The 11,749-nt window shown below is 37.2% G+C and overlaps 1 protein-coding gene across 1 annotated transcript; it reads left to right on the top strand.

The window, feature by feature from the left end:
* Positions 1 to 1,148: 1,148 nt before the first annotated feature.
* Positions 1,149 to 11,371, top strand: ccnjl (cyclin J-like). Its single transcript, XM_073824791.1, has 4 exons — positions 1,149 to 1,355; positions 7,686 to 7,985; positions 8,895 to 9,054; positions 9,143 to 11,371. Exons 1-4 carry the CDS (start codon positions 1,190 to 1,192, stop codon positions 9,615 to 9,617), a joined length of 1,101 nt encoding a protein of 366 aa, XP_073680892.1. The 5' UTR covers positions 1,149 to 1,189; the 3' UTR covers positions 9,618 to 11,371.
* Positions 11,372 to 11,749: the final 378 nt, after the last annotated feature.

Below are 11,749 nucleotides of genomic sequence, written 5' to 3'. Positions count from 1 at the left end.
AGCTTTTTATTTCAGATAAATGCTGATCTTCCAATCTTTCTATTCATAAAAGAATCCTGAAAAAAGGTACTCGACTGTTTTAATATTGATGATGATGATCATAATGTTTCTTGATTTCTGAAGGATGATTTCTGAAGGATCATGTGACACTGAAGACTGGAGTAATGACGTTGAAAATGTAGCTTTGATTACAGGAATAAATTACATTTTATTTTTATTTTAAATAGTAAAAATATTTCACAATATTACAACTTTTGCTGTATTTTGAATCAAATAAAGCAGAAGTGAGCAGAAGAGACTTTAGAAAACCTTACAAATCTTATTGTTCAAAAACTTGACTAGTAGTGTATATATGGTAATATCACAGAATAAAACTATTAAAAAATTTAAGTCTTTTATTCTCATCAAGGTTGCATTTGGTCAAAAATATTAAAACGTTAATATTATGATTAAATATTTTAATCAAATATAATTTTATGCATTTAAAATACAAGCAATTTTATGTTTTCTATTTGAATATTTTAAAGTAGAAATAAAAAATATATAATTTATTTTTTGTGATTTCAGCACCTGTCACATGTTTCTTCAGAAATCATTCTAATGTGCTGATTTGATGCTCAAGAAATGTCTTATCGATGTTAAAAACAGTTGTGTTAAGATTTTTGTGGAAACTGATGCCATGATCTTTTTTGTAATGCTTTCAATTTGATGTATGCTTTGTTAGGATAGGAAAATTTGAAATTTGAGGGTGCAAAAAAATCTAAATATTTAGATCACCCTTACAGCTGGTCAAATGAAGTTCTTACCAATGCATATTACTAAGCAACAATTAAGGTTTGATATATTCACAGTAGGAAATTTACTAAATATCTTTGTGGAACATGATCTTTACTGAATATGAATGCTACTTAAGACTGGTTTTGTGGTACAGGGTCTCACACACACACACACACACACACACACACACACACACACACACACACACACACACACACACACACACACATATATATGTATATATATATATATATATATATATATATATATATATATATATATATATATATATATGTATATATATATATATATATATGTATATATATATGTGTTACGAAAAACCATACCATCTCCTTTTTCTCCTTAGGAGCTGAAGTTGCCAACGTACCAGGCCCAATCTCCACAGATCGGGATGCGGCGGTACTTTGCCGACCTGCTTGCTGTTCTCAGTAACCGATACCAGCTGTGCCCTACGGCACGTCACCTGGCCGTCTACCTGCTCGACCTCTTTATGGACCACTATGACGTAGCAGTGCGGCAGCTGTACGTCATCGCCCTCTCATGTCTCCTCCTGGCCAGTAAGTCCACTTCATTTGAGGCTTTTAGGTGTCTGTGATGCTGGTGTTTGATTCATTGCAGGTATCTGAGGTAAATGTAATTTTGGAAGACTTTAGGTGCTCGTATTGAACCGAACGGATGCGTCTGATTCTCTGCACTAGCTAGATGCTGTATTGTGCTGTGTGACAGCTGTGTGCATAAGAGGCCACGGCCTCCGCTGGCCTCAAGACCCCTGAGTCAGTCTCCAAGGCAACCTATCTAACGCGCAAATCAGAAAGAGTTCGAGCAAGTTACAGCTGCTTCAGCACGAGTCTAACCAATGGTTTCAGGTAGATTATGCAGCAGAAGGAGAGAGGCATTCTTGCAGTGTCGCCTGATGTCTCAAGTAGATTTATAGTGCAGGAAACAAGGAAGTCTGACTCATAATATATCTGTGCTGTGTAATGTGGAAGGGCATGTTATCAGAGGTGGCACGTCTGCTTGCACACAAACAAAGCGAGAGAGATGAGATAGAGGGGGGTGACTTGTGTCGCCATGTGTTGGTGTTTTTCACCGATTAAAATCTGGGGCCCAGATTAAGGCTGCCAAAATGACAATTAATGCAGAGTGCTTTCTGCATCTGTACAATAATCTAAAGGTTGTCTTTTAAAAGCCAATGTCTCTCATTCTTCTGACCCTCATTATGGCTGCCGCTTGTTTGGGGGGGGGATGGTTGTTTTGCGCTGGCCGGCAATTGGCAGTGTTCAGGCATTAATTAATTGCTTTCGACTGAATGAATAATGGCTTCGCTCACGTTCCTTGTTAGAATATCCCTCCCTTTCCCTAAGTCATTGATTCAGGTGGCTGCGGCCATTGTTGGCTTTCTCTAAGAGTCGCCTGCAGTCAATGTGTGTGGGGCGTCCAGCCCTAAGCTTAAAGCTGAGAGCATAGCGACGTTTCCATTCAGACCAAGATTTATTATGATAAATGGTAGGGAGCTGCTGTCTTTGCATTAAACAGCCTGGCTTGTGGTTTCATAATAAGAAATCCCATTTTAATATTCATTTTTACTCAGGTTTCAGTCATTTTGACCAGGAGAGGATTTTCTTTCTGAAAATGCAGTTACTGCACTAGACTAAAAACTTACTGCTGTTAAACAAGTTTAACAATTTTCTTAAACAATTTTTGTATTTTCCCCTCACCTTGTTACACTTCAAAAAAGTGTTGTTTTTGTTTGTTATGCTATGTTGCCAAATATTGGATTTGTTTTTTATTTATTTTATTATTATTAATTTATTTTGTGTTTTCTTTCAGTTATATTTCTTTTGGTCTGAGCTTATGCGCCTATGTTTTTCATTTTTTCCCTTCACCTTGTTACACTAAAAACTGCTTAATTTTTTATGCCATGTTGCCAAATATAAGAATAATTTTTAAAAATTGTAATTTATTTGTTTGTTTGTTGTCTTTCAATTATCATTTCTTTCAATTATATTTATTTTCAATTATTTGTATTTCTTTTTGGAACTAAATGAGTATAGACTATGCCTCTGTTTATGAGCATTAAAAATTTTAGAAATGCAGTCTTACTAAAATTACTTCAACTAAAGAAATTAATATAAATTAAGCATTGCCAAAATTAAAAATGACCTAACAAAAACTGAAAATAGTTTTTGTTAATTGAAACTAAAATATAATATAAATATTAGAGGAAACGCTAGAAATGTAGCCATACTAAAATTACTAAAACTAAAATTTAAATTAATATAAATTAAAGACAAATAGACATGTTAGAAACTGTTTAAAATGATTAAAACACAATAAAAACATTTCCTTAAACAAAAAATTCAAATGAAACCAGTCAAAAGTTTTTGAACACCAAGCAAATTTTCTGCTCATCAAGCTGCATTTGTTTAATCCAAAGTACAGCAAACACAGTAACATTTAAAAAAAAAAAATTACTATTTACTATAATATATTTACTATATTTAAAATAACTGCTTTCTATTGTAATGTTTAAAAGTGTAATTTATTCCTGTGATTTCAAAGCTGAATTTGTAGCATTACTCCAGTCACATGATCCTTCATAAATCATTCTAATATTCTAATTTGCTGCTCAAAATTATTATTAATAGTATTATTAATTTTATGTTGTAAACAGCGGAGTAGAATTTTTGCAGGTTACCTTGATGAATAGGAAGTTCAGAAGAACAGCATTTATCTGTAATGGAAATCTTTTGTAACATCATAAATACCTTTATCATTGCTTTTGATCAATTTAAAACATCCTAGCTAAATAAAATATGAATTTCTATCATTTCTTTCCAAAAAAATATGCATACTGACTCCAAGCTTTTGTATGGTGTATATAATGTTACAAAAGCTTTTTATTTCAGATAGATGCTGATCTTTGTATCTTTCTATTTAACAAATAGTCCTGAAAAAAGAATGTACTCAACTGAAACAAATTTAAAATATTGATAATAATAATAATCATGAAAAAATGTTTCTTGAACATCAGTATATTAGAGTAACGCAAAAATAATTAAATAAATAAATGCGGACATAAATGCGTAAGCAGAAGGGAGACCTTTAAAAAAACATTACAAATCTTACTGTTCAAAAACTTTTGACTGGTGTAGAAATAAAAGCTAACTGAAGAGAAATACTGTAATAATTTATAAATACTAAAGTGACACTGCTGCCCAAGCCCAACTGAAGCTTATTTACTTTGGTTTAAGCTTTTTTTAAGCTTGTGTAATTTGAAGCCAGACTGTAACCCCGTATTAACACAGGATGATCATCTTGAAGGCTGAGTCGGCAGAAATTGCTCCTTGCCGAGATTTCAGCTGAGGTCAACGTTAAAAACTAGCTGAGTGAAAACATTACTGTCCTGAAACAGAGGAAATGAATCAAGACTTTCAGATTGAATTTTTAGGTGATAAGGTTCTGAGATGAATGATGGCTAAATGCAGTTTGAGGATATGCATGGACGAACACTTCAGCGCAATTAGCCCCCCACACCCACCCGCTCTCATTCTTCTAGCTGAGAACTTTGGAGGAGGAGAGGGCGAGATATCAGGCTCATTTCCTCTCCAGAGCTGGGGCGACGGGGGTTTGTTATGGTAACCCATTAAATGCACACTTGTTTTTCTTAATCAATTCGATAGTATGCAAATATAGAGAGAAGGAAATCATCTTTTCTATTATTATCAGTCTGGTTTCTGCATTTTAAAAAGATAGCAAGACAAGCTGAAACCCTAATCCTCTAGTACTTTTCCATTTCCAACACTCAGCCCTGTTGAAATGGTATATCCTCCTTTAGCTAATGGACCTCTCCGTTTTGATGAAACGGTGTAGAGTAGCATGTCAAATGCAGGCTGGCCCTTTCCTCTGAAGGATGAGGGAGGGGTGGGGAGCCGAGGGCCCTGGAGGGGCATGTTTGAACTGAAACACTCAGCAGGGTTCCTGATATTCAGATTAGTGTGACAGATGCCCCCCTGAGGTTTGATGCTAATGAAAAGAATTTGTACCCCCCAGATAATTAAGAAAAGACGCTGTGCAGTGGCTTTTTATGTCAGCTGGGTGTTTTTTTGACATTATGTATACATAATAAATACACACAGTACACTACACACACATATTATGTACACACAAACTTTTATTTTGGATGTGATTAATCGTTGCCCAGCACTATTTATTAATAATTTAAACAATGTTCATTATTTATTTAACGTATTCATAAATGTTCATTCATGGGACACATTACTAAATGTTAATTTCCGACCTATTTTGGGTTCAATTTTAAGCAAGAAATATAGTCATTTTTAAGCAATAGTAACCCAACTTTAAAGCCGATTTTCTCAATATTAAAATTTTTTTTTGTTTACCTTCAGATTCCAGATTTTTAAATAGTTGTATCTCGGCCAAATATTGTCCTATCCTTACAAACCATACATCAATGGAAAGCTTATTTAAAGAAAATGGACCCTTATGACTGTTTTTGTGGTCCAGGGTCACAAAATAGGATGTTAATGAAAAATCAGACGCATAATTACAATAGTTGAGTCCATATTTCACTCATTTTTTTAGACTGTACAACAATATTGTATAATATAGTCGTAAAAATGTGCTGTCTCTACCTTTTCACAAATATTTTCTTTTTAAAATAAAATGATTTTGTTTTATTTATTTAAAAAAAAATGTTTTTTTAATACATATATATATATTTCATGAGGATTATATTCAAACTTCTATAACATTCTCAAAAAATGCTGGAAACAATATTGACAAACCAAACGATTGGGTTGTTTTGACCCCGCAGTTGGGTTAAATGTTTAACCCAACCATCTGGGTAGTTTTACTTAAGTCAACTATTGCTTAAGTACTATATTTCTTCCTTAATGAATGTAAAATAGGTCGGAAATTAACATTTATATGTTAAAAATTTGAATAATTATTAAATTATAATATATTTTTTTAAGTTGCTTAAATGTTTAATTATTACCGATGCCTCTAGTAATTATGTGTCTGATGTTTTATTTACAACCTATTTGTGACCCTGGACCACAATTTTTATTTTTATTTTCATTGAGATTTATCTGAAAGTATGATAAATAAGCTTTGATGTATGGTTTGTTAGGATAGGACATTATTTGACAGATACAACTATTTGAAAATCTGGAATCTGAAGATGAAAACAAAAATCTAAAAATATTGAGAAAATCAGCTTTAAAGTTGTCCAAATGAAGTTCTTAGGAATGCATATTACTAATCAGAAAGAAAGTATTTTTATAATCAGGAAACAAACTGGTATTCATAAAATGCAGCCTGAATACATTTTATATGTGATAGAATGTCATTGAGTTCATTTTGTAAAAAATCCACAGAACCAAAAGTTCTCATAACTGAAGAAACCTAGGGTTAATCTCAGAGGTTACTTCAAGTAAATATTTTAGGTCGTAGAGGTTTGTCTGGGTGAACATCTGGTGTAACAAATTACTTACTAAATCTGCGTTTATTGTTCCTGTAATGACTGGGTTTTATGTCAGCTTGGAATACTTAAAGATACACGCTTACAACAGAGATTGTATATCTCTAATAAATGCTACTTTAATATGGTAAAGTATTGTTAAAATAGTGTACTAAAAATGTATATGTCCATAGAATATACCAAAATGTATTCAGAAACCTTATTTTCTCACATTATCAGAGTTTATTCACTATAGTTTAGAAAATGGTCATAAAATATGACAAGAACTCAGAGTTAAACTTTGTCAGAACAAACTCATCGTGATAATTTCAGATAACTTTGATAGAAATGTATGTAACGGATTACCATCAAACAAAAATTCAGACAAAAATATGACCAAGTATTGATGCACAACTATCAATACTTTGTTGACCAATTACCAAGCAATGCTTAATTTTGTTCAGTCTGTGGTGTAAAAAGGTCACATTAACAATTAAACAAAAAACACTTAAGTAAAACATGGTCAGGTCAAAGTGTTTGAATAATTTTGGTTCCAAATTTTTATACATTTTACTGGTAGTCCACTGTATGAAGAATTTTTGGGTGTGTCACGGTTTACTTTAATTTGCTATCCTCACTTACGTAAATCAATTATAGTATCCTGAACCTATGACTAAAAGAACATCAAATTATATCTGGTGTCTGAGTAATTTTTGGTTTGGTTGTATGAAACTCAACGTCATGATGTAAAGGCCTGGTAGTCCTTGGAATGAGTTTATCGAAAGCCTTGAGGAATGAAGGTGTGACCTTGGTTTCTCTTTGCTGTTTGGACTGTTTCTCCTCCACGCCAGCCAGCGATCTGAGGGGGACTGTGAGCACTCAACCATGAGCCGCAGGAGTCAGAGGTCGTGGGGCCCTTATTGTTGGAGCATTAGACTGTGGGGGAAGCAATACTGTGGAGCCTTGGACTTTGGGGAAAAGATATTAACACCTAGCACCTAGAGTCAGGAAGGGAAAACGAAAAGAACAAAGGAATTCTGCTGAGAAGGGCTAATTCACCATGAGGCAGCTGTGCTCTCTCATTACAGGAATTCACAAAATGCCTCACCTTAATGATGTCAATGCAAATCCTTTTAGAGAAACCCAAGTATGTGAATGAAACACAGAGATGCGTTGTTCTTAGATCTTAGTGCAAGAATGTCTTAGATCTTAGTGATATCTGATAATGGGAGATTCTTCAACAAGGGAAAAAAAGCTATAAATGTCCTCACTTTCTTCCATGAATCTGCATCATGATATCTCTGATGTCTGGAGTTATCCAGTAGGATAATCCATGCGTTCATATTTTAGCATTGTAGTTAAAACTCAAATACTTAATCTTATGATCTTTGTGTTTGCACAGGTAAATTTGAGGAGAAGGAGGACCGTGTGCCCAAACTGGAGCAGCTGAACACTCTGGGCTTCATGTGCAGTCTGAACCTCACCCTCAACAAGCGTGACCTCATCAAGATGGAGCTGCTGCTGCTGGAGACGTTTGGCTGGAACCTGTGCATGCCCACACCTGCCCACTTCATCGACTACTACCTCCACGCTGCTGTCCAGGAGGGGGACCTGCACAACGGCTGGCCCCTCTCCTCCCTGTCCAAGACCAAAGCTTTCATGGACAAATACACGCACTACTTCCTCGAGGTTTCGTTGCAAGGTGAGAAAAAAAAGACACTATTTTGTATTTAAAATATGTATTTGATTGTTCTCTTAAAGAGAGAGTTCACCCAAAAATAAAAATTCTGCCATTAATTACTCACCTCATGTTGTTCCAAACCCTAAGAATTGAGAAGGTCCCTATTGACTTCCATAGTAGGGAAAGAAATACTATGGAAGTCAATAGGGACCAACAACTGTTTGCATACCGGCGTTCTTCAAATTCAGCAAAGAGCTTTTTTTATTTAACATAAAGAAATTCATACAGGTTTGGAATTACATGAGGGTGAGTAAATGCTGACAATTTTCATTTTTGGATGAATTACCCCTTTTATGTTTTTTCTATTAATTGATATAATTTATATATATCAGTTATAGATTAAGCATATTGATGATGCAGCTGCTCAATAAAAGTTAGTCTCTTAAAGGGGTAGTTACTCGCTCTCATGTTGTTCCAAACCCGCAAGACCTTCAGAACAGAATTAAAGATATTTTTGTTGAAATCCAAAATGTTTCTGTCCCTTCAATAGACAGCACAAAAGTACCATGTGACACCAGTGGTTTAACAGTAATTTTACAAAGCTATGAGAATACTTTTTTTATGAAAAGAAAACAAAAAAAAAACTTGATTCCACATTTTCATCACTTGTGGATGTGCAAATCATCTTGGTACTCTTCTGGGCCTTGAACGTCGCAGGACCCTTGCTGTCTATGGGAGGGTCAGAGACCTTTCTGATTTTTCAGAAATATCTTATTGTGTTCCGAAGATGAATAAAGGTCTTACGAGTTTGGAACAACATGAGGGTGAGTAATTAATCACAGAATTTCATTTTTGGGTGAACTAACCCTTTAACCGTGGTAAAATCACTGAGGATATAACACATCATGTTTGTGTGCATCTTTGTTGTAGACCATGCCTTCCTGAGCTTCAGGCCTTCTCAGGTGGCAGCTGCCTGCATAGCTGCATCCCGAATCTGCTTGCAGATCTCCCCCAGCTGGACCACTGTCCTCCACCTGCTCACGGGCTACTCCTGGGATCATCTGACGCAGTGCATCCAGCTCATGTTACTGTAAGAGCAAACCACAATATATACTCGCATTCAAACAACATAATATGCCCACACATGCTTCTCCTCACCTCTTTTGTTTCATTCTCAGCGCTCACGACAACGACGTAAAAGAGGCCAACAAATCCAAATCTTCCCCTTCCGCTAGTCAGACCCTCCAGCCGCAAGCTCACATCCCCCACAGCCCCGCCACCCCCTCTTTGCAAAGGCAGCCCACCTCTAGCTCTCAGCAGCTGCTCCTCCAGGCCAGCAGCTACCCGCAGCTCTCCCAACACTCGCCGGCATTATCCCAGCTGCACATGCTGGCCGACTGCCAAACCCTAGGACCGGTGGGCTCTCGGGAATATCTGCAGCCACACCAGGCCGGTCTGCTTGCGGCCTCGATGCCGGCCGGGTCGTTCGCGTCTTTCCCCAGCTTGGCGTCAGGGCTGCGAGGCTTGCCCCTCCAGGGTCCCATCTCCATGCAGGTGAGCGTGGGGCCCGAACGCCACTGCCTCGGTTTGACTTACGGGAGCGGCTACTTGAGTTCCCACCACACGTTCACAGCCGGCTGCTTCGACAGGTGACGCCAGGAGAGGGAGGACAAAGTCAATTTGGGGCTGCCGCCGTCCTCCGCCCTCTCCGCCGCCCCCGAGGGGCTTTGTCTCGGACGCCGACGAAGACTTTCCAAACGGAAAACCAACGGTCGAGTGGATCCCACTGAGGTCATAGTATTAACTTAAACTTTTTTAGCTTTGGACGCTTCCTTTTGGGTTTGAACTGAGGATATCTATTTTTTAATTTTTTTTTTTAGCCAAGTGAGGACCTTCTTCCAGTGGTTCTGTGTTGACCTCAAAAAAAGACAAAGGATGCTCTAATGAGGATCCTTTTTTTAAGCACACAGCCTTAAGAAGAAAAATCAAGGAGATCCAATTCCATCCCACCAGCATTTTCAAACAAGTCCTTGGAACTCGCACTGGATTTGCTGTATGGTCCTTTGATGCTGCTGCCTTTTTTTTATATGAACTGATGGCTTTACGACCAAGAATCCTGTCTCCCTTCTGGTCTTGTTTACAGTGACATGCCACATATCAGGGATGTACAGATCTCTTACACACAACATACCATTGAACCAGCTGATGTTTGTATGAAGTAGCTTCTTTTGTTCTTGTCCGTATTCATCAGTTTTAACCGACGCAGTTTTTAGAGAAGGTTGACGTTACGCTGAGGTTCCAGTTCCCTCAGGCAGATGGAGGGAGACGCCCCAGGGGACAGAGGCATCTGTGCTCCCCTCTTTACCATGCTTTACTAGTTCCTCCTTCCCCCCCTGGGAAAAATAGCCATGATCGCCGTGCCGTGTGCTATGAAGATGATTCTTCCGCTGTACCTCTTCCCATCAGACACTGTGGCTCGTAAAGATTACCTCACTGTTACACTGTCGTTCACATTTACCTCCAAACTCATGCTAATAACTAGTTTAACCTCACCTCTCGGGTTAGAAAAGATGGTTCTGCTGTCGTACCTTTAGGTCAACGTTTTAGTCCAAACGTCTAGTTTCTGTTAATATTCGGTCCAAATATTTTATTATTATTATTATTATTATTGTAAACTAAAGATAAGATTAACCAAACATGCTACATTTCTTTCCTTTTGTTATTGTCCTTTTTTGTTGTTCAGAAGGTTCTTAGACTACACCATGAATTCCTGGCCTTAAGACCAAAGTGTCTGCTTTACGTCCTGCTGAATGAGAAGCTTTTTCAACCACTTTACTGGACTTTGGATCAAAATATTTCTCCTATAGTCCTGAACTTTGAACTACCTCAATATATTGCCATTACATGCTGATTCTGCAGGGCTTGTCTTTTCGTTTTATGTTTCTTCTTTTCGGTTGGTCAGAACATTCAAGTGCTTTTTGTGTTAAAAGTCCCGTGTTTTGTATAGGTAGACGACTGTGTTCACTGTAACAGACTGTAACACGCACTGTTTGATATTTCAAGTCATTCTCTTCTTGTTGAAGCCTCTGTGTGTGCAATATGTAATCATTAGTTTGTTACTTGTATATTTTTTATTTTGTACCACTACTTTTTTACAATGTAGGATTAGTTTTTCATTGGCTTGGTTTGTTTTAACACGATATTACTGCTTACATGCAGTGATTTATTTTTCCACCAAGAAAATGTTGCACATTGCAACCAATGTCTCCTAAATCTCTAGACATTTAGTAGACTAGAGAACATTGATTCTGCTCATTCAGTGATCTAATGGGTTTATTTAAAAGCCTGTATTTGGATAGGGAAGAGGGGATAACAGGTGTAAATTGGATGAAAACCCCAGAAATAAAATGGAGAAATGCACAAGTTTCGTTCGTGTGTGAATCATACGTTTTGAATAGAGACTGGATTTGCATGCCTCAAGGTGAGTTGTTTCATATGAATGTCTAGACTCATTGCACATGAAAAGGTCTTTGGTGGGTGAAGGGGAGGGGGGTCGTGTTCACTTGGCTCCACCCCAAATACCACTGCCCTCCCTCTTCCTCCCCGCATGTAACGCGCTGGACTGAAGACAATAGGGGAGATTCCTGCCCCACATGGTGGCTCTTCCTGTCACTAAACACCACTAAACAAATAAAGCGCATCCAACTGAGCACCACTGATCGTTTCCGAGATAAAAGCTCTTGGGCTCAAAGAACAGCCGACAATGGCTACAGTAGTGTAGGTGT

This window comes from Garra rufa, chromosome 19 (assembly GCF_049309525.1).
Source record: "Garra rufa chromosome 19, GarRuf1.0, whole genome shotgun sequence".
In the NCBI taxonomy this organism is placed as follows: Eukaryota; Metazoa; Chordata; class Actinopteri; order Cypriniformes; family Cyprinidae; genus Garra; species Garra rufa.
This window is presented reverse-complemented; position numbering and strand designations above follow the sequence as displayed.

What these genes read in the sequence shown, in the direction of transcription:
- ccnjl (XM_073824791.1), top strand. Translation starts at nt 1,190, where the DNA reads ATGCGGCGGTACTTTGCCGACCTGCTTGCTGTTCTCAGTAACCGATAC. An exon ending in CCTCGAGGTTTCGTTGCAAG is followed by an intron (nt 7,986 to 8,894) that starts GTGAGAAAAAAA and finishes TCTTTGTTGTAG; the next exon opens with ACCATGCCTTCCTGAGCTTC. An exon ending in TGCATCCAGCTCATGTTACT is followed by an intron (nt 9,055 to 9,142) that starts GTAAGAGCAAAC and finishes TTTCATTCTCAG; the next exon opens with CGCTCACGACAACGACGTAA.